Source organism: Macaca nemestrina, chromosome 20 (genome assembly GCF_043159975.1).
Source record: "Macaca nemestrina isolate mMacNem1 chromosome 20, mMacNem.hap1, whole genome shotgun sequence".
NCBI lineage: Eukaryota > Metazoa > Chordata > Mammalia > Primates > Cercopithecidae > Macaca > Macaca nemestrina.
In genome coordinates this window covers 3,083,820-3,110,867 of record NC_092144.1, presented here as the reverse complement: position 1 = coordinate 3,110,867, position 27,048 = coordinate 3,083,820, and the positions used below count along the sequence as shown (strand labels likewise).

The following is a 27,048-nucleotide window of genomic DNA, read 5'->3' as shown; positions in this document are numbered from 1 at the left end:
TGGTCTCGATCTCCTGACCTCGTGATCCGCCCGTCTCGGCCTCCCAAAGTGCTGGGATTACAGGCTTGAGCCACCGCGCCCGGCCCGCAGGAATATTTTCTAGAAAAGAAAGAAAGTAACTTAAGTCCAGACTGCATGGTATTCAGTCTAGTTCCTGCAAACTGTGCACGCCCATTCTGTCACAAGTGACATATAATTTATACTATTTGGGCCGGGCGCGGTGGCTCACGCCTGTAATCCTAGCACTTTGGGAGGCTGAGGCAGACAGATCACTTGAGGTCAGGAGTTCGGGACCAGCCTGGTCAACATGGTGAAGCCCCGTCTCCACTAAAAATACAAAAATGAGCCGGCCGTGGTGGCGGGTGCCTGTAGTCCCAGCTACTCAGTAGGCTGAGGCAGGAGGATGGCTTGAACCCGGGAAGTGGAGGTTGCAGTGAGCTGAGATCGCCCCACTGCACTCCAGCCTGGGCGACAGAGCGAGACTCCATCTCAAAAAATAATAATAGACTGGGTGCAGTGGCTCATGCCTGTAATCCCAGAACTTTGGGAGGCCAAGGTGGGTGGATCACGAGGTCAGGAGATCGAGACCATCCTGACTAACACGGTGAAAACCCGTCTCTACTAAAAATACAAAAAAATTAGCCGGGCGTGGTGGTGGGTGCCTATAGTCCCAGCTACTCGGGAGGCTGAGGCGGGAGAATGGCATGAACCTGGGAGGCAGAGCTTGCCGTGAGCCGAGATCGTGCCGCTGCACTCCAGCCTGGGCAACAGAGCGAGACTCTGTCTCAAAAAGTAAATAAATAAATAAATAAATAATAATAATAATAATAATTTATACTATTTAACATTACATCCTTCTTAACTCTTTGAAAAAGCCCATCTGGTTTGCCCCCAAGTTATAGATCTGTTTTTCTTAGGAACATAAAGTTCTCTCAATCCTAGCCCTTAGTGAACAGCAATCATAGCCGAAAGGCATATCATTTTATGTTTGTTTCTTGTTTTTGTTTGTTTGTTTTTTGAGACGGAGTTTCATTCTTGTCGCCCAGGCTGGAGTGCAGTGGCACGATCTCGGCTCACTGCGACCTCTGCCTCCTGGGTTCAAGCGATTCTTCTGCCTCAGCCTCCCAAATAGCTGGGATTACAGGCACTCACCACCACGTTTGGCTAATTTTTTTTTTTTTTTTTTTTAGTAGAGACAGGGTTTCACTATGTTGGCCAGGCTGGTCTCGAACTCCTGACCTCAGGTGGCCGCCTGTCTCCGCCTCCCAAGGTACTAGATTACAGGTGTGAGCCACTGCACCTGGCCGCATTTCTTTTTTTTTTTTTTTTTTTTGAGACGGAGTCTCGCTCTGTCACCCGGGTTGGAGTGCAGTGGCCGGACCTCAGCTCACTGCAAGCTCCGCCTCCCGGGTTCCCGCCATTCTCCTGCCTCAGCCTCCCGAGTAGCTGGGACCACAGGCGCCCGCCACCACGCCCGGCTAGTTTTTTGTATTTTTAGTAGAGACGGGGTTTCACCGTGTTAGCCAGGATGGTCTCGATCTCCTGACCTCGTGATCCCCCCGTCTCGGCCTCCCAAAGTGCTGGGATTACAGGCGTGAGCCACCGCGCCCGGCTGCCGCATTTCTTTTTAAATTTTTCCTAGCCACACACAGATACACCACACTGCATTGTTTTGCTGGGGATGCAGTAATAATTACGACAAACTGAGGGGCTTACACAAGAGAAATGTATTGTTTCACAGTTCTGGAGGCCAGAAGTCCAAGAGAAAGGCGTGGGTAGGGTGGGGTCCTTCTGAGGGCAGAGGGGAGAATCTGTCCCTGGCATCTCCCAGTTCCTGGCATCGTCCAGCAATCCTGGGCGTTTTTTGTCTTGTAGGAGTGACACCTCGAGGTCTGCCTGCATCTTCGCATAGGGTTCTCCCTTTGTGCGTGTCTACCCAAATTTCCTCTTTTGATAAGGACACCAGTCATACTGGGCCAGGACCCACCCTCATGATATCACTCATTACATCTGCAATGACCTTTTTCTAAATACGGTCACATTCTGAGGACTTGGGGATTAGGACAGCAACCTGTGCATTCTGTGGGGATGTGATTCCACCCACAGCACATGCCTACACACGTACACGTGTGTGTATTCCTATTAAAGATGTGGGCCGGGTGCGGTGGCTCATGTCTGTAATCTCAGCACTGTGGGAGGCCGAGGTGGGTGAATCACTGGAGGTCAGGAGTTCAACACCAGCCTGGCCAACATGGAGAAACCCTGTCCCTACTAAAAACACAAAAATTAGCTGGGTATGTAGTCCCAGCTACTCAGAAGGCTGAAGCAGGAGAATCACTTGAACCCAGAGATGGAGGTTGCAGTGAGCTGAGGTCACGCCACTGCACTCCAGCCTGGGTGACAGAGCAAGACTCCCTCTGAAAAAATATTAAATAAATAAATAAATACAAATATAGGCTGGGTGTGGTAGCTCCCGCTTGTAATCTCAGCGCTTTGGGAGGCCAAAGTGGGCAGGTCACCTGAGGTCAGGATTTCAAGAAGAGTCTGGCCAACATGGCAAAACCCTGTCTGTACTAAAAATACAAAAATGGGCCGGGCGCGGTGGCTCAAGCCTGTAATCCCAGCACTTTGGGAGGCCGAGACGGGGGGATCACGAGGTCAGGAGTTCGAGACCATCCTGGCTAACACAGTGAAACCCCGTCTCTACTAAAAAATACAAAAAACTAGCCGGGCGAGGTGGTGGGCGCCTGTAGTCCCGGCTACTCGGGAGGCTGAGGCAGGAGAATGGCGTAAAAACCCGGGAGGCGGAGCTTGCAGTGAGCTGAGATCCGGCCACTGCACTCCACCCTGGGCGACATAGTGAGACTCCGTCTCAAAAAAAAAAAAAACAAAAAAAAAAACAAAAAAAAAAAACAAAAATGAGCCACGTGTGGTGGTGCACACGTGTAGCTCCAGCTACTCGGGAAGCTGCGGCACAAGAATTGCTTGAACCCGGGAGGCAGAGGTTTCAGTGAGTCAAGACTGAGCCACTACACTCCAGCCTGGGCGACATGGCGAGACATTGTCTCAAAAAAATAAAAATAAAGTGAGGACCTGGCCAGGTGCAGTGGCTCACACCTGTAATCCCCAGCACTGTGGGAGGCTGAGGCAGGAGGACTGCTTGAACCCAGGAATTTGAGGTCAGCCTGGACAACATAGTGAGACCCTGTCTCTAAAAAAAAAAAAAAAATTAATGAAAGTAAGCAAACAAACGTGAGGTCCTATTCCACTGTATATGATACCAGTGCCTTCATGCTGTAAGCTTCAACTGCAGCCAGTTCTGTTTACTCAATAATATCTCTCAGATAAAGGGTCTTTGGTCTTTGTTTTTTTCTCGCTGTATCACCCAGGCTGGAGTGTAGTCGTGGGATCTCAGCTCACTGCAACCTCGAACTCCTGGGCTCAAGCGATTCTCCTGCTTCAGTCTCTCGAGCCATTGGGACCACAGGTGTGCACCGCCACACCTGGCTGATTATTTTAATTTTTGTACAGATGGGGTCTTGCTCTGTTGCCCACCTCCCAGGCTAGAGTGTGGTGGTGCAATCTCGGCTCACTACAGCCTCCATTGCCTGTGTTCAAGTGATTCATCTGCCTCAGCCTTCAGAGTAGCCAGGATTACAGGCACAACTCACTGTGCGAGACTAATTTTTGTACTTTTAGTAGAGATGAGGTTTTGCCATGTTGGTCAGTCTGGTCTCAAACTCCTGGCCTCATGCAATCCTCCTGCCTCAGCCTCCCACAGTACTGGGATTACATGCCCCCATTAAATTTTTTTTTCTTTTTTTTCTTTTTTTTTTTTTTTGAGATGGAGTCTTGCTCTGTTGCCCAGGCTTGAGTGCAGTGGTGCGATCTCGGCTCACTGCAAACTCCGCCTCCCGGGTTCACACCATTCTCCTGCCTCAGCCTCCCGAGTAGCTGGGACTACAGGCGCCCGCCACCGCGCCCGGCTAATGTTTTGTATTTTTAGTAGAGACGGGGTTTCACCGTGTTAGCCAGGATGGTTTCGATCTCCTGATCTCGTGATCCGCCCTCCTCGGCCTCCCAAAGTGCTGGGATTACAGGCGTGAGCCACCGCGCCCCGGTCTTAAATTTTCAATAGATATTAATCAACATGGATGGTTGGACTTTTCTGCACCACCCAGGGACAGTCAGGGTGTACTTGGTTCTCCCAGGTCATGGACAATCTCAAACCTCCTGGGGCTTTTTATAGAGGGAATTTAATACAGGGCATTGCTTAAACAGTTGCTGGAAAGCTGAGAAGGCGATAGGGAAGCTGAGAGCTACTGCCCCCAGCGGCCCCTGGCCCCAGGGCTCAGAACACAGGGCTGATGGGACAGGGGTCTCAGGCCTCTGAGGAGGGGGCACCCCACTGCTACTGAGCCTCAGGAACTCAAGGAAGCAATCTGAGCCCCAACTGTGGGACTTGGGCAATTTACTAAACCTCTGTGCCTCAGTTTCTCCATCTGTTAAGTGGGATAATTGCTTTGTCTACCTTTATGAGGTTGCTGGCTGGGATTGTCCAGGGAGAATCGAATACGTGTTACAGAAAACACTCTAGCTCAGTGGTTCTCATCCGGGGCCATTTCTGTCACGCCAGGGAATACCTAGCAATGTCTAGAGAGATTTTTCGTTGTCAGACTCGGGGGGATCTACTGGCATCTACGTGGTTGAGGCCAGAGATCCTACACAGCCCCCACCACAAAAAATGATACGGTCCCAAACATCAGAAGGACCGAGGTTGGTCAGGCACAGTGGCTCTCGCCTGGAATCCCAGCACTTCGGGAGGCCTAGGCGGGGTATCACCTGAGGTCAGGAGTTCGAGACCAGCCTGGCCAACATGGGGAAACCCCATCTCCACTAAAAATACAAAAAACTTAGTCAGGTGTAGTGGCAGGCGCCTGTAATCCCAGCTACTCGGGAGGCTGAGGAAGGAGCATTGCTTGAACCCCGGAGATGGAGGTTGCAGTGAGCTGAGATCGCACCAGTGCACTCCTGCCTGGGCGACAGAGCAACTGTCCGACTCAAAACACAACAGCAACAACAAAAACCCCCGAGTTCCAGGCCCTGCCGTGCCAGGAGGTCACCGCGCTTCGTTACAGCTCCTCCCTGTTTTGCTCTCAGCACGAGGACTGACCAGCATCAATGTGAAAACATAAATCACAAGACTCACAGAACGCGCTCCTTCTGGCAATGGGAAACTAGGTACTGAACAGGACCCAAGGCCAGGCGGGGCCTGGCGAAGACTGAGTCACGCAAAGACTGACTGAAGAGGCCAGGCGCAGTGCCTCACGCCTGTCATCCCAGTGCTTTGGGAGCCCGAGGCAGGCAGATCATGAGGTCAGGGATTCGAGAACAGCCTGACCAACGTGGAGAAACGCCTGTCTCTACTAAAAATACAAAAAATTAGCCGGGCGTGGTGGCTCATGCCTTAATCCCAGCTACTCGGCAGGCTGAGGCAGGAGAATCACTTGAACTGGGAGGTGGAGCTTGCAGTGAGCTGAGGTCTTGCCATTACACTCCAGACTGGGTGATGGACCCACACTCCATCTCAAAAAAAAAAAAAAAAGTTAGTTGGGTGTGGTGGTCGCCACCTGTAATCACAGCTACTTGGGAGGCGGAGGCAGGAGAATCGCCTGAACCTGGGGGGCAGAGGTTGTGGTGACCAGAGATTGTGCCACTGCACTCCAACCTGGGCGACAGAGTGAGACCTTGTCTCAAAAAAAAGGTGGGGAGGGAAGGAAGGAAGGACAGATTCCTTTCTTTTCTTTCTTTTCTTTTATTTTTGGAGACGGAGTCTAGTTCTGTCGCCCAGGCTGGAGTGCAGTGGCGCGATCTCGGCTCACTGCAAGCTCCACCTCCCGGGTTCACGCCATTCTCCTGGCTCAGCCTCCCGAGTAGCTGGGACTACAGGCGCCCGCCACCACGCCCGGCTAATTTTTTGTATTTTTAGTAGAGACGGGGTTTCACTGTGATCTCCATCTCCTGACCTCGTGATCCGCCCGCCTCGGCCTCCCAAAGTGCTGGGATTACAGGCGTGAGCCACCGCGCCCGGCCTTTTCTTTGTTTTTTTTTTGAGATGGAGTCTTGCTCTATCGCCCAGGCTGGAGTGCAGTGGCATGATCTCAGCTCACTGCAACCTCCACCTCCCAGGTTCAAGCGATTCTCCTGTCTCAGCCTCCTAAGTAGCTGGGATTACAGGTGCGCGCCAGCATGTCCAGCTAATTTTTCTATTTTTAGTAGAGACGGGGTTTCACCATGTTGGTCAGGCTGGTCTCCAACTCCTGACCTTGCGATCCACCTGCCTTGGCCTCCCAAAGTGCTGGGATTACAAGCATGAGCCACCGTGCCTAGCTGTCTCCCTCCCTCCCTCCCTCCCTCCCTCCCTCCCTTCCTTTTCTTCCTTCTTTTCTTTCCTTTTTTTTTTTTTTTTTTTTGAGACAGAGTCTCGCTCTTGTTGCCCAGGCTGGAGTGCAGTGGCGCGATCTTGGCTCACTGCAAGCTCTGCCTCCCGGGTTGATGCCATTCTCCTGCCTCAGCCTCCTGAGTAACTGGGACTACAAGCTCGTGTCACCACACCCAGCTAATTAATTGTATTTTGGTAGAATTGAGGTCTCACTATGTTGCCCAGGCTGGTCTCGAAGTCCTGACCTCAGGTGATCTGCCTGCCTCGGCCTCCCAAAGTGCTAGGATTACAGGGGTGAGCCACCGCACTAGGCCTAAAATATATTTTTATTTATTTTTATCATTATTTTTGTAGAGATAGGGTTGCCCTATGTTGCCCAGTCTGGTCTTGAACTCCTGGGTCCAAGCCATCTGACCGCCCCAGCCTTCCTAAGTGCTGGGATTACAGGCGTGAGCCACCGCACCTGGCCAAGTTGTGTGGTTGAATCAAATTCTATTTGATTCGGTTACTCTCACCCCCATTTTATGGAGAGGGCAACTGAAGTTTGCTGGCTTGTCAGGGACTGCCTAGATACGATCCTGGCTTTGCTCCCCCGCTCCCCCGCCTTCACCATGGCCACCCTCAGATCTAAGGAAGTTTCAGTGCAGCCTCAGGAACCCTCGCTGCCCCCCGCCTCTGTCATCCCAGGCCTGGGTCACAGAAGATCAAGGAAGCCTCCGGTACTTAACGTTCTCCACTCCACCCGGCGGCTGGACTGCGGCCATCAGGACATCCGATCTCCGGCCAGGGGAGGGGGGATGCAGGCTTGGCGTCAGGGGGCTGCTGGTGAGGGGCTGGGGACATCAAAGGCTATGAGGATCTCTCCTGACTCCTCTGTCCTACCCCGAGGGCCTGAGCTTTCATCATGCCTTCCTGACATCTCTAGACAGGGCCTTCTCTGATCTTTACCCCCACGTCCAACCCCCACTCTTGTTGAGGCATGTCATCTCCTGTGGCTTCCCCACGCACGCAGCTGAAGCCTTCGTTTGGAAGAAGCTGCTCATCTCCCACTGGACTTTTAAATCTCAGCCCCACCCTCCCTGTAACCCCTACCATGGCTCCCTCGTGACCTCAGGGTAATGTCCCAACTCCTGACCCGCCATGTAACCACACTTCTTGGTCTGACTCCTCCAGCCCTGTCCCTGATGAGGAGAACTGGGAGGGGTCATCCTTGTCTCCCCTCAAAACCGGGGGCTTCAGAATCTTTGGGGCTCCTCAGCACAAGGTCAGACCTAGTTCCTGCTCACTCCACAAAGTCAGGGCTAGGAAATATGAGCTGGCTTCCAGGGACAAAACAGAGGCCGGGTGCTGAGGCTCATGGCTATAATCCCAACACTGGGAGGCTGAGCTGGGAGGACCACTTGAAGCCAGGTGGTCGGGACCAGCCTAGGCAAAATGATGAGGCCTCATCTCTACAAAAAATTTAAAAATACTTTGAGTGAGGCCGGGCGTGGTGGCTCACGCCTGTAATCCCAGCACTGTGGGAGGCCAAGGAGGGCGGATCATGAGGTCAGGAGATCGAGAACATCCTGGCTAACAAGGTGAAACCCCGTCTCGGCTAAAAATACAAAAAATTAGCTGGGTGCGGTGGCTCACGCCTGTAATCCCAGCACTTTGGGAGGCCAAGGCGGGTGGATCATGAGGTCAGGAGTTCAAGACCAGCCTGGCCAAGATGGTGAAACCCCATCTCTACTAAAAATACAAAAAATTAGCCAGGCGCGGTGGCAGGCACCTATAATCCCAGCTACTCGGGAGGCTGAGGCAGGAGAATCACTTGAACTTGGAGGGCAGAGGTTGCTGTGAGCCAAGATCACGCCACTGCACTCCAGCCTGGGCTAAAGAGTGAGACACCGTCTCAAAAAAAAAAAAAAAAAAGCCGGGCGTGGTGGCAGACGCCTGTAGTCCCAGCTACTCAGGAGGCTGAGGCAGGAGAATGGCATGAACCTGGGAGGCAGAGGTTGCAGTGAGCTGAGATTGCGCCACTGCATTCCAGCCTGGGGGACAGAGCAAGACTCCATCTCAAATAAACAAACAAAAAATAAAAATACTTTGGGTGGCCAGGCGCAGTGGCTCACGGCTCTAATCCCAGCACTTTGGGAGGCTGTGGCGGGCAGATCACTTAAGGTCAGGAGTTTGAAACCAGCCTGGCCAACATGGTGAAACCCCATCTCTACTAAATATACAAAAATCATCTGGGGGTGGTGGCGGGCGCGCCTGTAATCCCAGCTACTCGGGAGGCTGACACAGAATTGCTTGAACCCAGGAGGCAGAGGTCGCAGTGAGCAGAGACTGCGCTACTGCACTCCAGCCTAGGTGACAAAGCAAGACTCTGTCTTAAAAAAACAAAAACCACCTGGGCCTCCCAAAGTGCTGGGATTACAGGTGGGAGCCAGGGCCCCCGGTCCCTAGGCTAATACTTCAAAAATCCATTTTTTCATTTTCTTCAGAGGACTAAAGGGGAACGTGCCAGGAGGACTCTAAGGGGCAACATGCCACGAAGAGAGGAAGGAATTGGGGTTCTTATCTCTCCTCATGCCTTTATCTCCCCGAGTCGTCTGCCTCTTATCTCTCCTCCTTCCTTTCTAGGTTCTGTCTCTTGACCTCCTTTACCTCTCTCACCCCTTTTCAGTCTGGTTTTCATAAAACAGAAAACAGTTTGTGACCTGCATCAGCGTGGGTGGCCGGGGCTGTGGACCCCTTGGCTGTTTGAGCCTTGGGTTTTTTTTTTTTTTTTTCTTTGAGACGGAGTCTCACTCTGTCACCCAGGCTGGAGTGCAGTGGTACGATCTCGGCTCACTGCCAACTCCGCCTCCTGGGTTCATGCCATTCTCCTGCCTCAGCCTCCCAAGTAGCTGGGACTACAGGTGCCCACCACCGCGCCCAGCTAATTTTTTTATTTTTAGTAGAGACAGGGTTTCACCGTGGTCTCGGTCTCCTGACCTCGTAATCCACCCGCCTTGGCCTCCCAAAGTGCTGAGATTACAGGCATGAGCTACCGCGCCTGGCCTTGGTTTGGTTTTTGAGACGGAGCTTCACTCTGTCGCCCAGGCTGGAGTGCAGCGGCGCAATCTTCGCTTACTGCAACCTCAGCCCTCCCGGGTTCAAGTGATTCTCCTGCCTCAGCCTCCCGAGTAACTGGGATTATAGGCACAGCCACCATGCCCGGCTAATTTTGTATTTTTAGTAGAGATGGGTTTTCACCATGTTGGGCAGGCTGGTCTCAAACTCCTGGTCTCAAGTGATCTGCCCACCTTGGCCTCCTAAAATGTTGGGATTACAGGCTTGAGCCACCGCACCTGGCCTAATTTTTAAAATTTTTTTGTAGAGATAGGGTCTCAGCACATTGCCCAGGCTGGTCTTGGACTCCTGGGATCAAGCAATCCTCTCAACTCGGCCTACCAAAGTTCTGGGATTACAGGCATGAGCCACTGTGCCAGGCCAGTTATGTAATTCTTGTACCTGTTCTAGATCAGGGGAGACCCAGGCTCCAAGAGGTTAAAAGACTTGTCCAAGGCTGGGTGCAGTGGCTCAGGCTAATCCCAGCACTTTGGGAGGCCGAGGCGGGAGGATCACCTGAGGTCAGGAGTTTGAGACCAGCCTGGCCAACATGGTGAAACTCTGTCTCTATCAAAAATACAAAAATTAGCCGGGTGTGGTGGCGGGCGCCTATAATCCTAGCTACTCGGGAGGCTGAGGAAGGAGAATCTCTTGAACCCAGGAAGCAGAGGTTGCAGTGAGCTGAGATCACGCCACTGCACTCCAGCCTGGGAGATAGAGTGAGACTCTGTCTCAAAACAAAACAAAATAAAAACAAAACAAAAAACACAAGCCTTGAGAATCAGTGGAACCAAGTATGGATCCAACGATTCCCGTTCCAGACTGCAAGGACCTTTTGTTTTGTTTTGTTTTGTTTTGGAGTTGGGGTCTTGCTGTTGCCCAGGTTGGAGTGCAGTGGTACAATCATACCTCACTCAGACTTCAAGGTCTAAAGATACTGCTGTAGGTCGGGCACGGTGGCTCATGACTGTAATCCCAACACTTGGGAGGCCGAGGCGCGTGTGTCACTTGAGGTCAGGAGATCGAGACCAGCCTGGCCAATATGGTGAAACCCCCATCTCTACTAAAAATACAAAAATTAGCCAGGCGTGGTGGTGGGTGCCCGTAGTTCCAGCTGCTGGGGAGGCTGAGGTGGGAGAATCGCTTGAACTCGGGAGGCGGAGGCTGCAGTGAGCTGAGATCGCATCACAGCACTCCAACCTGGGTGACAGAGGGAGACTCCATCTCAAAAAGAAAAAGAGAAAGAGAGAGAAAGAAAGGGAAGGAAGGACGGAAGGAAGGAAAAGAAAGAAAGAGAACAAAAAGAAAAGAAAAGAAAACTGCTGGAGACCTGTCTGATGCAGAGGCTCATGTCTACTGTAATCCCAGAGCTTCTGGAGCCCAGGGTGGGAGGCTTGCTTGAGACCAGGAGTTTGAGGTCAGCCTAAGCATCATAGTGAGACTCCGTCTCTCCAAAATTAAAAATACAAAAATTAGCCACATGTGGTGACGCATGACTGTAGTCCCAGCTACCCAGGAGGCTGAAACAGGAGGAGGATTACTTGAGCCCTGAAGATGGAGGCTGCAGTGAGCCATGATTGCACCAATGCACTGCAGCCTGGACCACAGAGCAAGACCGTTTCTTTTTTTTTCTTTCTTTCTTTTTTTTTTCTGAGACGGCGTTTCACTCTTGTTATCCAGGTTGGAGTGCAATGGCATGGTCTTGGCTCACTGCAACATCCGCCTCCCGGGTCAAGCGATTCTCCTGCCTCAGCCTCCAAAGTAGCTGGGATTTCAGGCACCTGCTACCATGCCCGGCTAATTTTTGTATTTTTATTTTTATTTTATTTATTTATGTTTTTGAGAAGGAGTCTTGCTCAGTCGCCCAGGCTGGAGTGCGGTGGCTCCATCTCGGCTCACTGCAAACTCCGCCTCCCAGGTTCACGCCATTCTCCTGCCTCAGCCTCCCGAGTAGCTGGGACTACAGGTGCCGGCCACTACACCCGGCTAATTTTTTTTTGTATTTTTAGTAGAGATGGGGTTTCACCGCGTTAACCAGGATGGTCTCGATCTCCTGACTCGTGATCCGCCCGTCTCGGCCTCCCAAGGTGCTGGGATTTTTACAGGCGTGAGTCACCGCGCCCGGCAATTTTTGTATTTTTGATACAGACGTGTTTCACCATTTTGGCCAGTCTGGTCTCAAACTCCCGACCTCAGGTGATCTGCCCGCCTCTGCCTCCCAAAGTGCTGGGATTACAGATGTGAGTCACCGCGCCCGTCTCAAGACCCTGTTTCTTTTTTAATTTTTAAATTTTTTTATTTTGAGACGGAGTCTCACTGTGTCGCCCAGGCTGGAGTACAGTGGCCCGAACTCAGCTCACTGCAAACTCCGCCTCCCGGGTTCCCGCCATTCTCCTGCCTCAGCCTCCCGAGTAACTGGGACTACAGGCGCCCGCCACCGCTCCCGGCTAATTTTTTGTATTTTTAGTACAGACGGGGTTTCACCATGTTAGCCAGGATGGTCTCGATCTCCTGACCTTGTGATCCGCCCATCTCGGCCTCCCAAAGTGCTGGGATTACAGGCGTGAGCCACCGCGCCCGGCCTCAAAACCCTGTTTCTAAAATAAATAAAAAGAGGAAAGAAGAGAAAATGCCGCTGGAAGGAGTAGGGCCTGAGGTAGTGGGAACCGCCCGCACTCCTTGGAGGAACTTGAAACCCTCAGTCTGGTGACCCGTTCGAGGGAGGACGTTGGTTGGAGGGGGAGGGTCGCGCGCACAGGCCTCGGAGTCACGGGCGCCTGACTCACTGCGCGCCCCGGGCAACTCCGTTCCTCGCCTGTAAAATGGGAGTAAAATTTGCTCCACCACGTGGGGCTTTTGGCAGGCAACGCTCGTTAAAGGCCAGCTGGTACCATTATGTTGATTACCCCTATTATTACCGTTAGTAACCAATTAGTGTTGTTGCGTCCTCTCCCGATCCAGTCTCTCTAGGTCTGGAAGTCAGCGGACCCCGAGGCCAGCTCGGGCTCAGACCTCCCTGCGACCCCAAACCCAGAGCCCATCCCACCTGCTCCACCCCAGCCCGCTGGGCCGTCCAGCTCCGGGTGGACTGGGGTGGCGCGGGCCTGGAGGCGGGGTCTGGGTGGGAGCCGGCGGTGCCCCCTGGTACATTTCCCTCCCCAGTCTATGGGGGTGTCGGCCACTGACGCGGAGCGCTCGCGGGTCGCCCTCATACCCGGCGGGCGCTAGGACCGCACGGGCGCCCAGCGTAGAGGCGGAACCAGTCCTGCGGACACGCCCCTCTCCGCTCTCTTTGGCGATTGGCTGCGGTTCCCCGGGACGCGGCTCCGATTGGCTCAGGCACCGGAACCGCCCCGCCCCTCCCCGCCCGGCGCAGTCTCCGGGCTCTGGGGCCCGGCAGCCGCAGAGTCGAGCCTGGGGCGGACGCCGCAGACGCTGGTGCGGGTGCTGCCGGAGGAGAGCGGGGCGCGGAGTGCGGAGTGCCCGGTGCGTGTTGGGCGTCCCCGGCGCCTCTCCCGACGGCACCCCCGAAGGCCTGGCCCCGGTACCCTCCGCGGAGCCCGGGGGTGGGGGGCGCGTGCCCGGCGCCGCAATGGGCCCGGGACCCCCAGCGGTCGGAGCGGCGCCGTCCCGGCGGCCGCTGTCCCTGGTGGCGCGGCTGAGCTACGCCGTGGGCCACTTCCTCAACGACCTGTGCGCGTCCATGTGGTTCACCTACCTGCTGCTCTACCTGCACTCGGTGCGCGCCTACAGCTCCCGCGGCGCGGGGCTGCTGCTTCTGCTGGGCCAGGTGGCCGACGGGCTGTGCACCCCCCTCGTGGGCTACGAGGCCGACCGCGCCGCCGGCTGCTGCCCCCGCTACGGCCCGCGCAAGGCCTGGCACCTGGTCGGTAAGCGTCCCGGCCCCGCCACCTGTCAGGCAGTCCCTCCGAGACTCCGTGACCCGGCAGCCTCCTCCCTCTGACCCGCCACCCCGTCTGCTTGCCCGGGATCGGAGTCTCCCCTCGGTCTGTCTGTCCGGTGGCCCGAGCCCCCCTGCACTGTCTGTCCACGGCCTTAACCTCCCTATTTCTCTGCCCTATGGGCTGAGTCTTCACCCCTCTGTCTGTCCCATGGCCAGAACCTTCCCTACCTGTCTGTCTGTGCCCGTGGCCTGAGCCTCCTCCATCAGTCCCACCACCCTGTCCCCTCTGCCTGCCTGCCTGGGGCCTAAGTCTTCCCTGTGTGTCTGCCCCATGAGCTGAGTCTTCACTCCTCTGTCTGTTCTGTGGCCTGAGCCTCCCGCCTCTGTCTGACTACCCAGTGGTCCCTCTGTGGTGTCACTCCTGAACCTCCCCTGTCTATCCCACCATCCAGCCTCCCCCGTCTTTCTGCCCATGGCCTGAGCCGCCCCCATCTGTCCAACCGTGCAGGGCCTCTCTATCTGCCTGAGCCGTGAGCCTCCCCTGTCTGTCTGCTTAACTGCCCCGTATCCCTTTTGTCTGTCCCTTGGCCCAGCCTCCCCTGTCTGTCTGCCTCAGAGCTGCCGTCTGACCTGCAGGGCCTTCACCATCTGACTACATGACTTCCTAGTGTCAATGCCTTTGACCCCTCGGGCCGCCCTGAACCCTTTGGAGGGTTGGTGGTGCCTCCTCTCAGTCTGTCTAGCCTGAGCTCATCTATTAGGGTGACCAACCGGGACAGCTATGGCTGAGGGACAGTCAGGCTGCCTAGAGCCTCCTGTCTCTGTCTGTCCTGCCAGGGCAACCTGGTGCGTGGGCGGTTGGAGGGTGCTGCCCCGGAGTTGAGAGTTGGGAGCCGCCTGGGTGGGACTGGAGGGTCAGGGGTCTCTGCCCTGTTCTTGCATTGCCTCTGTCTGTCTGGCCAGGGTCAGGGATGCCCCTAGGTCTGGGGGAGGTGCCCTGATTAGAGAGGGCTGTTGGGAGGGCAGGAGGCCGGCGTCATGGGCTGGGACACCCTGCCCCGGTGCCCATCGATAAGACTGCAGGACTGCCTCCCAGCGGCCCTCCTCTCCCCGCCCGGACCCTGGGCCTGAAGATTAGCCGGCCTCCTTCCCTGCTTTTCTTGCCCTCACAGAAGTGCCGGCTGCGTCCTGGCATTTGGGACACACAGGGCATTTCAGGAGGCAGGGCCAGGAATCCTGCTCAGTTCTTGGAATTCCAGGCTGCAGGAGGGGCAGGCCGGTGCCTCCTCACCCTTGGGAACAATGACTGAGCTGGGTGGTTGGCCCCAGGCTCTGGGTGTTGACATTTTTTGCAAGAGGCAGTGGATCTCCAGTGGTCTGAGGGCGGAGGCCCGGCAGGAGGCACAACGTGAGGACTGGATTTTCATGTTTCCTATGTCTGGGCTATTCCTGGGTCACCTGAGGTGGCAGCAGACAGGGAAGGGACCGGCTGTCCCTTCCCCTGAGTGGAGCCCAGGGCTCCAGATTCCTCTTTGATCATAATAGTTGGATAAGCTCTTTGACAGATGCACAAGATAATTTCTGGGCAGGGCGGGCACGGTGGCTCACTCCTGTCACCCCAGCACTTTGGGAGGCCTCCTCACCTGAGGTCAGGAGTTTGAGACCAACCTGGCCAACATGGCAAAACCCTGTCTCTACCAAAATACAAAAATTAGCTGAGTGTGGTGGCACGTGCCTATAATCCCAGCTACTTAGGAGGCTGAGGCGGGAGAATCATTTGAACCTGGGAGGCAGAGGCTGTAGTCAGCGGAGATCACGCCACTGCACTCCAGACACAGCAAGAGTCTGTCTAAAACAAAACAAACAACAACCACAAACCCAAACAAGAAAACAAACAGAAAAAGTAACTGAAGGCTTTATGTTTTTCCAAAGCAGGCTTTTGGGAACGGGTGTTCCAATTGGTCACCAAGGCCTCCAACATCACCCCTCTTCCCCGCCTTGGGGAGGGGGCACCTGCCCCGGGAGCTGAGAGTTGGGGGCTGCCTGGGTGGGCCTGGAGGGTCTGTTGGGAGCAGAAGCCCAGGCAGCCGCTCTTGATGCCTGAGCAGGTGACTTGAGTGAAGGTCACTGTGGCAATGGCACCCACTTCTGTATTTCACCCCCAAGTCTGGGGCTGGTGGCTAAGGACTCGCTTTGCCCCTCAACAAGTCCTGGGGGGCTCCCCCCCAATCCTGAGAGGACCCTCAGACTCAGACACAAACACTCCTGTGGGTGGGCAGGTGGCACAAATGGGCTTCAGAAGGAAGGACATTAGCTTTGAGGTATTGAAGGATGGGTAGGAGTGTGTGGAGAGGCGCATTCCAAGTAGCAGAAGCAGCTGTAGAAAAGGTAGGACCAGTCCTCACTTTGAAGCTGCGGAAGCAGGAAGTGGTTCAGAGTAGACGGAGCTTTTGCTGGTGCCACACGTGAACTCTATCCCCACAGCAGCCTGTGGGGCAGGAACTTTCTTTTTGTTTTTTGTTATTGTTGAGACAGAGTCTCACTCCGTTGCTCAGGCTGGAGTGCAGTAGCGGGATCTCGGCTCACTGCAACCTCCGCCTCCCGGATTCAAATGATTCTCGTGCCTCAGCCTCCCAAGTAGCTGGGATTATACGCACGTGCCACCAAAGCCGCCTAATTTTTTTATTTTTAGTAGAGACAAGGTTTCACCATATTGTCCAGGCTGGGCTTGAACTCCTAACCTCAAGTGATCTGCCTGTCTCAGCCTCCCAGAGTGCTGGGATTACAGGTGTGAGCCACCACGTCCCCATGGGCAGGAACTTTCACTACCCTTCTTTGTCTTTTTTTTTTTTTTTTTTTTGAGACGGAGTCTCGCTCTGTCGCCCAGGCTGGAGTGCAGTGGCCGGATCTCAGCTAACTGCAAGCTCCGCCTCCCGGGTTCGGGCCATTCTCCTGCCTCAGCCTCCTGAGTAGCTGGGACTACAGGCGCCCGCCACCTCGCCCGGCTAGTTTTTTGTATTTTTTAGTAGAGACGGGGTTTCACCGTGTTAGCCAGGGTGGTCTCGATCTCCTGACCTAGTGATCTGCCCGTCTCGGCCTCCCAAAGTGCTGGGATTACAGGCTTGAGCCACCGCGCTCGGCCAATCTTTTTTTTTTTTTTTTTTGAGATGGAGTCTTGATTTGTCTCCCAGGCTGGAAGGCAGTGGCGTGATCTCGGCTCACTGCAACCTCTGCCTCCTGGGTTTAAGCGATTCTCCTGCCTCAGCCTCCCGAGTAGCTGGGACTACAGGCGTGTGCCACCACGCCCAGCTAATTTTTGTATTTTTAGTAGAGGCAGGGTTTCACCAATTTGGTCAGGCTGGTCTCGAATTCCTGACCTCAGGTGATCTATCCGCCGCGGCCTCCCAAAAGTGCTGGGATTATAGGCGTGAGCCACCGCACCCAGCCTCTTCTTTTCCTTTCTTTCTCTTTTTGTTTCATTTCTTTTCATTGTTTTTTTCTTTCTTTTTTTTTCTTGACAAGGTCTCGCTCTGTCGCCCAGACTGGAGTGCAGTGGCACGATCATGACTCGCTGTAGCCTCGACTTCCTGGGTTCAAGCGATCCTCCCACCTCAGCCTCACAAAGTGCTGGGATTACAGGGATGGGCCACCACTCCTGGCCACGATCCCTGCTTTCTGAAAACTAAGGCCTAGAGAGGCACAGTCACTTGCCCAAGCTCCCCCTGCCAGGCAGCCTGGCCCCAGCAATGGTTAACCCAGACTGGCCAGCAGGAACAGGGAGTCCGGCCAGGAAGAGACCTTCTCACCGGAGTCCACAGTTCGTGCTCTGCCCCCGGATGACCCCGCCAGGACCCCGGGAATCCGCGCAAACCCTCCCAGACCCTAGTTCCAGGGAAGCCAGCAGCAGAGGCTGCCTTTGGTTTCACTTCCCCATTCCAGTTCTCTGGGGGCTGGCCCAGCGTCTGGGGATGACGTCATCTCTGGAGCCTGGAGGGAGGAAGGAGGTCCCGCCGCCAGGCTTGGTGGTACAGGGGCCCTTCCAGGTGCCCCAGGCTGGGAGGAGAGGAGTACAGGGCTGCAGGGAAGGAGCTTGGCTCCGGCTCACTCTAGGGGCCTCAGTTTTCCCATCTGGAAAATGAGGATCATGACGCCCACGTCTCTAGGCTGTGTCAGAGCCACTATTGTTTTTCACTGCTCAGAAGATAGTGAAGGAACAGCCTGTACGGTGCCTCACGCCTGTCATCCCAGCACTTTGGGAGGCTGAGGCAGGTGGATCACTTGAGGCCAGGAGTTCGAGTTCAGCCTGGCCAACGTGGTGAAACTCCATCCCTACCAACATTAGCTGGATATGGTGGCGGGCGCCTGTAATCCCAGCTACATGGGAGGCTGAGGTGGGAGAATGACTTGAACCCGGGAGGCGGAGGCTGCAATGAGCTGAGATCTGTACTCCAGCCTGGGCCACAGAGTGAGACTCTGTCTCAATAAAAAAAAAAAAAAAAAAAAAAAAGGCCGGGTGCAGTGGCTCACTCCTATAATCCCAGCACTTTGGGAGGCCATGGTAGGTGGATCACCTGAGGTCAGGCGTTGGAGACCAGCCTGGCCAACGTGGTGAAACCCTGTCTCTACTAAAAATACAAAAATTAGCTGGGCGTGGTGGCAGGTGCCTGTAGTCCCAGCTACTCGGGAGGCTGAGGCATGAGAATCACTTGAACCCGGAGGCAAAGGTTACAGTGAGCCAAGATCTCGCCAGTGCACTCCAGCCTGGGCGACAGAGCAAGACTGTCTCTCTAAAAAAATGGAGATATTGAAGTGCCCGAGTTCCATACTGGGTCTCCCCAGGCCCCTCAGAAGCTGCTGTCTGCAGAGGAAAGCCGGCAGGAAGCTGGCAGACAGACAGACAGAGAATTCCCTGGTGCGCTGAAGGGTGAAGTAGGAGCTGCAAGGGCCAGGAGAGAGGTGTTTGAGGAGGTGACACTCCCGTTGAACCCAGAGGTGAAAAGAAGCCGGTCTTGCTAAGATGTGAGAGAAAGAGAGCTCCAGGCAGAGGCACGTCCATGCAAAGGCCCTGGGGCAGGACCGCCTGGGGTGTTGGAGGAACAGTGAGGAGACGTGCATGGCTGGAGCAGAGAGAGAAGAGGGAGAGGGCAGGACAGGACAGGGCACAGAGGGAACAGGGCAGGTCGCAAAGGGCCCCGTGGGCGGCAGGGAGGATCTTACATTTGTTCCAAGGTATCTTAGGGGTTTTTTCTGAGGATGTGAAGAACCAGGGCTTGGCACAGCAGATCTCGGGTTGGGGGCAAGTGCTATTTCCAGAATGTCCCTGGAGGCCTGGACGCCACAGTGTTATAGGGAGCGGTCACCTTAGGAGCTGACAGGGACAGCGGAGCTCAAGGAGGGCAGGGTCCAGCCCAGCCCCGCCCAGCCCTACCTGGGCCTCCCGCTTCCCGAGGCCCCATGGGAGGCTTGTCAGTGGCTGAGGGGGAGGAGCCAGGGGAGGCTGTGGCTGTAACCGGGGCACCTGTTGGGGGCAGGTTTCCGGGGGACCCCCTGCACCCAGGTTCTTCTGACTTACAGGCTGAGCCCAGGTACTTGGTATCAGATTCCCCTTTTGTCACCAGGGCCATAAGCCTGGGGGACCCCGGCTGCAGACCCTCCCTCCTGCGTGACTGTGTGCATGGGGGGGCGTCTCCGTCTGCGCCTCGGTTTCCCTCTCTCCTCCCTCCGTGTCCCCACCCTGGGAGCCCTGGCTGGTGCGGGACGGCCCCATGACTGACCACCCCACCCGTCCACAGGCACCGTCTGCGTCCTGCTGTCCTTCCCCTTCATCTTCAGCCCCTGCCTGGGCTGTGGGGCGGCCACGCCCGAGTGGGCTGCCCTCCTCTACTATGGCCCGTTCATCGTGATCTTCCAGTTCGGCTGGGCCTCCACACAGATCTCCCACCTCAGCCTCATCCCGGAGCTTGTCACCAACGACCATGAGAAGGTGGAGCTCACAGCACTCAGGTGGGAGCCTGGGCACCCTCCCCCGTGGGCAGGGTGGGCCCTGGCTTGGCGTATCAGTCAGTGGGGCCACGTAACGAGTGGCCAGAGACTCGGCAGCTCGAGACCAGGCAGTCTTTTATGTTTATTTTTTATTTTTATTTTATTTTTTTTTTGAGACGGAGTCTCACTCTGTTGCCCAGGCTGGAGTGCAGTGGCCGGATCTCAGCTCACTGCAAGCTCCGCCTCCCAGGTTTACGCCATTCTCCTGCCTCAGCCTCCCGAGTAGCTGGGACTACAGGCGCCCGCCACCTCACCTGGCTAATTTTTTGTATTTTTTAGTAGAGACGGGGTTTTACCGGGTTAGCCAGGATGGTCTCAATCTCCTGACCTTGTGATCCGCCTGTCTCGGCCTCCCAAAGTGCTGGGATTACAGGCTTGAGCCACCGCGCCCGGCCTTATGTTTATTTTTTGGAGAGGGGGGTCTCACTCTGTTGCCCAGGCTGGAGTGCAGTGGTGTGATCTCGACTCACTGCAGCCTCAACCTCCTGGGCTCAAGTGATCCTCCTGCCTCAGCCTCCTGAGTAGCTGGGACTACAGGAGTGTGCCACCACATCCAGCTGTTTTTTAAAGGTTTTGTAGAGATGGGGTCTCACTATATTGCCCAGGCTGGTCTTGAACTCTTGGGCTCAAGCGATCCTCCTGCCTTGGCCTCCCAAAGTGCTGGGATTATAGGTGTAAGCCACCACACTCGGCCATCACACATTTCTCCTGTCACAGTTTTTGGGGGTCAGGAGTCTCCATGGCTGAGCTGGGGCGAGAGGGGTGTAGTGCTTCAGGGTCTGTCTTGAGCCTGCATTCAAGGGGTTGTCCAGGGTTAGGGTTTTAGGGAAGGCTGGGGGCAGTCCCTCCTCTGTGCTCACGTGGTTGGTGGCGGAATTTGCCGTCTTGCACCTGTGCAGATCATGGTGGCCGGCTGCTGCTTCTGAGGCCAGCAGGGGGAATCTCTGATCCCAAGAAGTCCTAAGTCCTCTCTCCCAAAGGATGGCCTGATTTGGCCAGGCCCACCCACAGTAGTCTCCCTCAAGAGAATCTCGCTCTGTCAGCCAGGCTGGAGTGCAGTGGTACGATCTCAGCTAATTTTTGTGTGTGTGTGTGTGTATTTTTAATAGACACAGAGTTTCTCCGTGTACCATGTTGGCCAGGCTGGTCTCAAACTCCTGACCTCAGGTGATCTGCCTGCCTTGGCCTCCCAGAGTGCTGGGATTACAGGTGTGAGTCACTGTGCCTGGCCTGTTTTTTTTTTTTTTTTTTTTTTTGAGACGGAGTCTCGCTCTGTCGCCCAGGCTGGAGTGCAGTGACGCAATCTCGGCTCACTGCAAGCTCCGCCTCCAGGGTTCACGCCATTCTTCTGCCTCAGCCTCCCGAGTAGCTGGGACTACAGGTGCCCGCCCCTGCGCCCGGCTAATTTTTTCTATTTTTAGTAGAGACGGGGTTTCACCATGGTCTCGATCTCCTGACCTTGTGATCCGCCCACCTCGGCCTCCCAAAGTGCTGGGATTACAGGCGTGAGCCACCACGCCCGGCCTTTTTTTTTTTTTTTGAGACAAGAGTCTCACTCTGTCACCCAGGCTGGAGTGCAGTGGCGCCATCTCGGCTCACTGCAAGCTCCGCCTCCCGAGTTTAAGCGATTCTCCTGCCTCAGCCTCCCAAATAGCTGGGACTACAGGTGCCCGCCACCACACCTGGCTAATTTTTGTATTTTTAGTAGAGATGGGATTTTACCGTGTTGGCCAGGCTGGTCTCGAACTCCTGACCTCAGTGATCTGCCCTCCTCGGCCTCCCAAAGTGCTAGGATGACAGGCATGAGCCACCGCGTTTGACCAGTAATCTCCCTGTGGATATGTCCGAGCTGACCAAGGTCTTTGGTTAGAATATGTCTGCAAAGTCCCTTTCCCTCTGCCATAGAACGCCACTTAGCCCCGGCTACATCCTGGTAGTAATGTCCATGGCGGACTTACAGGTCCTGCTGCCACAGGGAGGGGATGGGACGGGCAGGCCTCTCTGGGGCTGCCTTAGAATTCTTTCTGTTGGCCAGGCGCGGTGGCTCACGCCTGTAATCCCAGCACTTTGGGAGGCCAAGGCGGGTGGATCACGAGGTCAGGAGATCAAGACCATCCTGGCTAACCTGGTGAAACCCCGTCTCTACTAAAAATACAAAAAATTAGCCGGGCAAGGTGGCGGGCGCCTGTAGTCCCAGCTACTCGGGAGGCTGAGGCAGGAGAATGGCCTGAACCTGGGAGGTGGAGCTTGCAGTGAGCCGAGATTGCGCCACTGCACTCCAGCCTGGGCGACAGAGCGAGACTCCGTCCAAAAAAAAAAAAAAAAAGAATTCTTTCTGTTACACCTGGGTGCGGCAGGTGCCCGGCTTATCCACTCACTTGCTAGAGGCACAGGAAGAGGTTCTTCTGGTTATGAGGATGATGTATTGCGCACCTGATGTGTGCCTGGCATAGTTCTAGGCCCTTAACATGAATCTCAACTTCCTTAACCCTCCCTGTGAGGTGGGAGGTGGGAACTGTTCTCTCCCACGTACTCCACAGGAGGGCTCGCCCCCAGCTAGTGCCCAAAGCCAGGGTCCACACAGTGCCTCTGTGTCGGGGGAGCTCCTGTCTCCACATCTGACCGTGCATCACCAGCTCCGCCTACTCTGGCCTCCTCCCCACCCCCGGATCTGAGTTCCCCATTATGGCCATGAGACAGGTGCAGGCGCTAACGACACGGGTTGCCCAATGCCCAGGGCCCCTGAGGGCCCCAGCTGACCGGGACCAGACCCCAGGCACTTCCTACGTGCCATCGCTTTGCCAGCTGACCTCCTGCTGTGCTCACGTGGCCTCTGGAGGTGGCATGGTTCCCGCTTTCAGAAAGAAACTGATTCGTGGTGGGATTCTGAGGCCCCCCTGGGGGGCTCCATGCCTGGCTGGGCTGCGGGCAGGGGCCGGCCTGGATGCTTCTAGACCAGGGAGCCCTCGCCCTGTAGCCGTCCAGCATCTGGGGAAGAATTCTCGAATTCAGGCTTCTGAGTCTCTCGGTTCTCAGACTTTTGGGTTGTAGCGTGGACTCCGCTTGGCTGAGTCACTGCACCCTGGTCCTAGGCACGAAGCAGGGAGTTGCGGGTCACAGCTGTCCTGCGTTAGATAACGTGTGGGCTGGGGAAATGGAGGCCAGCATGGGCTTCCTGGAGGCCACAGTGTGACGGTGGCTAGAATCACCCATCAGTCAGGGGTTCCCCAGGCTGCTTTGACGGTGCGGCCATGCGGGGAAGAAGTGGCCCGGGGTCCTGGCGTCTCGTTGAGTCCCTGCCTGCCTGTCCGCCAGGTACGCGTTCACTGTGGTGGCCAACATCACCGTCTACGGCGCCGCCTGGCTCCTGCTGCACCTGCAGGGCCCGTCACGGGTGGAGCCCACCCAGGACATCGACATCGGCGACCAGCTGGGGGGCCAGGACGTGCCTATGTTCCGGGTGAGCTGGAGCCCGGGTGGGTCGCCTGAAGTCCTCAAGCCAGGGATAGGGGCTGGGCCAGCCGCCACTGACCGCTTCCGCCGGGTCCCCAGAACCTGTCCCTGCTGGTGGTGGGTGTCGGCGCCGTGTTCTCACTGCTGTTCCACCTGGGCACCCGGGAGAGGCGCCGGCCGCACGTGGAGGAGCCGGGCGAGCACAACCCCCTGTTGGCCCCCGCCGTCGCCCAGCCCCTGCTGCTCTGGAAGCACTGGCTCCGGGAGCCAGCTTTCTACCAGGTGCGTGCTGGGGGCGGCGGGGCTGGTGTGGACCTCCTCTCCCACCCACCGGGCCTTTGTTCTGCGGGGCAAGCTGCGTCCAGACACAGAGCACACGCGGCCGCTGGTGCAGCCCACACCCGGGGCAGACATCACTCATCAAGCGCCGCTCTCCTCCCCCGGCCCACCCCACTGGGCAGTCACGACCAATGGATCAAATGCCAGCTGCAGGGCGTGCCCACCCCGGCCCCGGTGCCCCCTGCTGGTGGGAGTGGAGAAGGCCCTCCTGATCCCTGCCAGTCCCTCTGTCCGCCCACAGGTGGGCGTGCTGTACATGACCACCAGGCTCATCGTGAACCTGTCCCAGACCTACATGGCCATGTACCTCACCTACTCCCTCCACCTGCCCAAGGTGAGCGGGTTGGGGTGGGGAAGCTGGGATGGAACGGCCCCAGCCTGGTGAGCCATGACTGATACGCCGTGCCTGGCTCTGCCCCCGCAGAAGTTCATCGCGACCATTCCCCTGGTGATGTACCTCAGCGGCTTCTTCTCCTCCTTCCTCATGAGGCCCATCAACAAGAGAATTGGGCGGAACGTGAGTGCACGGGGACTGGGGCGGAGGACGGGGTGCCCTGCAGCCGAGATCCCACCCATTCCGGGTTCCAGCCTTGGATGCTTCCAGGCCTCCGAGTTCTTGCCTTGTAGAAGCCCTGGATCTAGGCCGGGCGCAGTGGCTCATGCCTGTGATCCCTACACTTTGGGAGGCCAAGGCGGGCGGATCATGAGGTCAGGAGATCCTGGCCAACGCGGTGAAACTCTGTCTCTACCAAAAATACAAAAACAAAATTAGCCAGGCGTGGTGGCGGGCGCCTGTAGTCCCAGCTACTCGGGAGGCTGAGGCAGGAGAATGGCGTGAACCCGGGAGGCGGAGCTTGCAGTGAGTTGAGATCACGCCACTGCACTCCAGCCTGGGCGACAGAGCCAGACTCCATCAAAAAAAAAAAAAAAAAAAAAAAAAAAAAGCAGCCCCAGATCTGGGAACGAGGAATTCTGGGATCCTGGCTTCTGCATGTCTCAAGTTCATACTCTCGCGGCTGCAGAGCTCTGGTGCTTTCTGTCCACCCTGTGCAGCCACTGAAGGCGTGAAATGTGGCCGCGGGGACTGAGCCGAGTCCGTCGTTTGCTTTCGTTGTAACTGACCTGCCTTTAGGCAGAGTAGCCACGTGTCTGCAGCCGCTGCGGCGTGGAGGGTCTGCCGAGCCTCGGACTTGTCCAGGGCCAGAGCCCGGGCTCCTGAGGGACCATCCAGCTCATGCCCCTTGTTTGCTGGGGTTGGAGGTAGGGGTGGCAGATTGAAGACCAGAGAGGGCCAGCACCAGGCTTGGGGGCACCCAGTGGTATGGGCCTGACCCCGGGGCTGTCCCTACAGATGACCTACTTCTTGGGCCTCCTGGTGATCCTGGCCTTTGCTGCCTGGGTGGCGCTGGCGGAGGGGCTGGGCGTGGCCGTATACGCAGCGGCTGTGCTGCTGGGTGCTGGCTGTGCCACCATCCTCGTCACCTCGCTGGCCATGACGGCTGACCTCATCGGTCCCCACACGGTAGGGCTGGTAGCCGGGCTGGGGCTGGGGAGGCCGGGTCCTAAATCTCGGGATGCATGCTGACCGCCTTGCCTGTGTCTCCACAGAACAGTGGAGCGTTCGTGTACGGCTCCATGAGCTTCTCGGATAAGGTGGCCAACGGGCTGGCAGTCATGGCCATCCAGAGCCTGCACCCTTGCCCGTGAGTGCCGCTGTTCATTCATTCATTCTTTCCTTCATCTATTCGTTTGTTCAGTAAGAGGGTATTGAGCGCCTGCTGTGTGCCCAGCAGTGTTCTGGGTCTGGGCATCCAGCTGTGGACCAAAGACACCTGCCCCCATGAGAGTCATAGACCAGGGCGACCTCTCATTTCTTCCACTGAGCACTTCATTTATTCATTCAACAAACGTTGGGTCTGTGTGTGCAGTGCTGAAAACACTGTACAGAAATCTATCGGGGGTGGACCCGGCTGGAAGGGAGCCCCGAGTTTGTGTAAACCAGACCCATAGAACTCAGGGTTCAGACACGGATGGTTCTAGACCACGGCATCACAGCATTCATGCCTGTAGAGGCTCAGGGCCTGGAAACCAAAGCTGGTCTGGGCCTGGGGCAGAGCCAGCCCTGTGAACAGTCACAGAGGTGAACGTGTGGTCGGGATGGGCGCGGGTGGTGTGTAAAGGTGAACGCTCAGAGAAGCCTGGCCGGCCAGGGCAGGAAGCCAGGGAGGGCTTCTTGGAGGAGGTGACATGGACCTGACACCTGCAGGATGTCAGAACGTTCCAGGCCAAAGCCCTGGGCAGGACCACAGCTGGCGTGTTGGAGGAACAGGGAGGAGGCCCGTGTGGCTGGAGCAGAAGGAGGAGGGGAGGGCAAGGAGGGGATGGGGCAGGTCGTGCAGGGCCTGGTGGGCCATGGGGAGGACTTGGGCTTTGACCCCGAGGACAGTGGGAGCCATGGAGATCTGTGGGCAGAGGAGGGACAGGCCCTGACCCAGGCGCTCAAAGACGCCCTCTGGTGGTCGCTGCCGGGAGGACAGCTGGTGGGGGACAGGGTGGAGCCTGGGACCAGGGCGGAGGGGACTGGGCGGGTGCAGGTGGGCTGTGCTGGAGCTGGACGTGGGGAGACAGGGACGGGGAGACGTAGTGGATTCGGGATGGACGCTGGAGGCAGGGCCTACAGGACTGGCCAAACTGTTGGGTGTGGGACAGGAGGGAGGGAGTTGCAGGGACCCCAGCTCCTGGCTTCGACAGGACGGAGCCGCCCTCGGGTGGGAGGGGAGGAACAGGTTCAGCTGGGGTGGGGGGTCCCCGCGGTGCCTACTTAGCCCCCACCTCCTCCCACAGCTCGGAGCTCTGCTGCAGGGCCTGCATGAGCTTCTACCACTGGGCGATGGTGGCCGTGACGGGCGGCGTGGGTGTGGCCGCTGCCCTGTGTCTCTGCAGCCTCCTGCTGTGGCCCATCCGCCTGCGACGCTGTGAGTGCCGGCGCACCCCTCCCTCCCCAGAGACTGACCACACCGGGGTGGGGGTGGGTGTGGGCCGCACCCCACCCTCCCTAATGCCATTTCCACCCCTCCCTTGCAGGGCACCCTGACGCCCGACCCTGATTCCTGATGGTCTCCTGCACCTGTCAAGGGAACCGCGAGGATGTCCCCCGGGGCCTCGAGGAGAAGCCCCCACTGCCCCTCGCTCTCCTCTGGACCCCCACCCTCCATCCTCCCCCCACTCCCGGGGATGGGGTCGGGTGAGGGCAGCAGGGAGGCCCGCCAGGGCCTTGTGAATGCAGGGGCTTGCAGGGACCCCTGGGCCTTGAGAGTACCCCATTCTCAACTCCAGCCCAGCCCTCTGGAGGATTTGGGGTGCCCCTCTCGGCAGGAAGTAGGAACCCCAGAAGGATCTGGGGGAACCCTCATCCTGAGTTCAGTCCAGTTCACCCCTCACCTCTGGCCTGGGGGGCTCCAGATGCTGCCAGGGCCCCCTCAGGATGGCTGGGACCTAGAGGAGACCCCGTCATGGGGTGGTGGGCTGGGCCTGGACCCCGCCGTGGTGGGCAGCAGGACTGCCCAGTAGGCTTGGTGGACTCTGCTGGCAGCGAATAAAGAGATAACGGCGGCCTGGCTCCTGTCTGCCTGGGGGGTCCCTGGGCAGGGGTAGCCTGGGCATCACAGCCCTGCCCTAGTTGTGGGCAGCCGGCGAGCCCAGCATCTGCCTCTGCCCCAAGCCTCTGGTTCCAGGGACGAGGTTAGTGCCCCCTCATCTGGGTGCAGAAAGA

At 56.8% G+C, this 27,048-nt stretch overlaps 1 protein-coding gene across 1 annotated transcript; it reads left to right on the top strand.

The window, feature by feature from the left end:
- Positions 1 to 12,939: 12,939 nt before the first annotated feature.
- On the top strand, positions 12,940 to 26,888 carry LOC105485496 (major facilitator superfamily domain containing 12). Its single transcript, XM_011747886.3, has 10 exons — positions 12,940 to 13,428; positions 19,235 to 19,445; positions 22,800 to 22,944; positions 23,037 to 23,219; positions 23,518 to 23,610; positions 23,701 to 23,793; positions 24,628 to 24,798; positions 24,885 to 24,979; positions 26,121 to 26,251; positions 26,361 to 26,888. The coding sequence occupies exons 1-10, from the start codon at positions 13,131 to 13,133 to the stop codon at positions 26,381 to 26,383; spliced, it is 1,443 nt and encodes a 480-aa protein (XP_011746188.2). The 5' UTR covers positions 12,940 to 13,130; the 3' UTR covers positions 26,384 to 26,888.
- Positions 26,889 to 27,048: the final 160 nt, after the last annotated feature.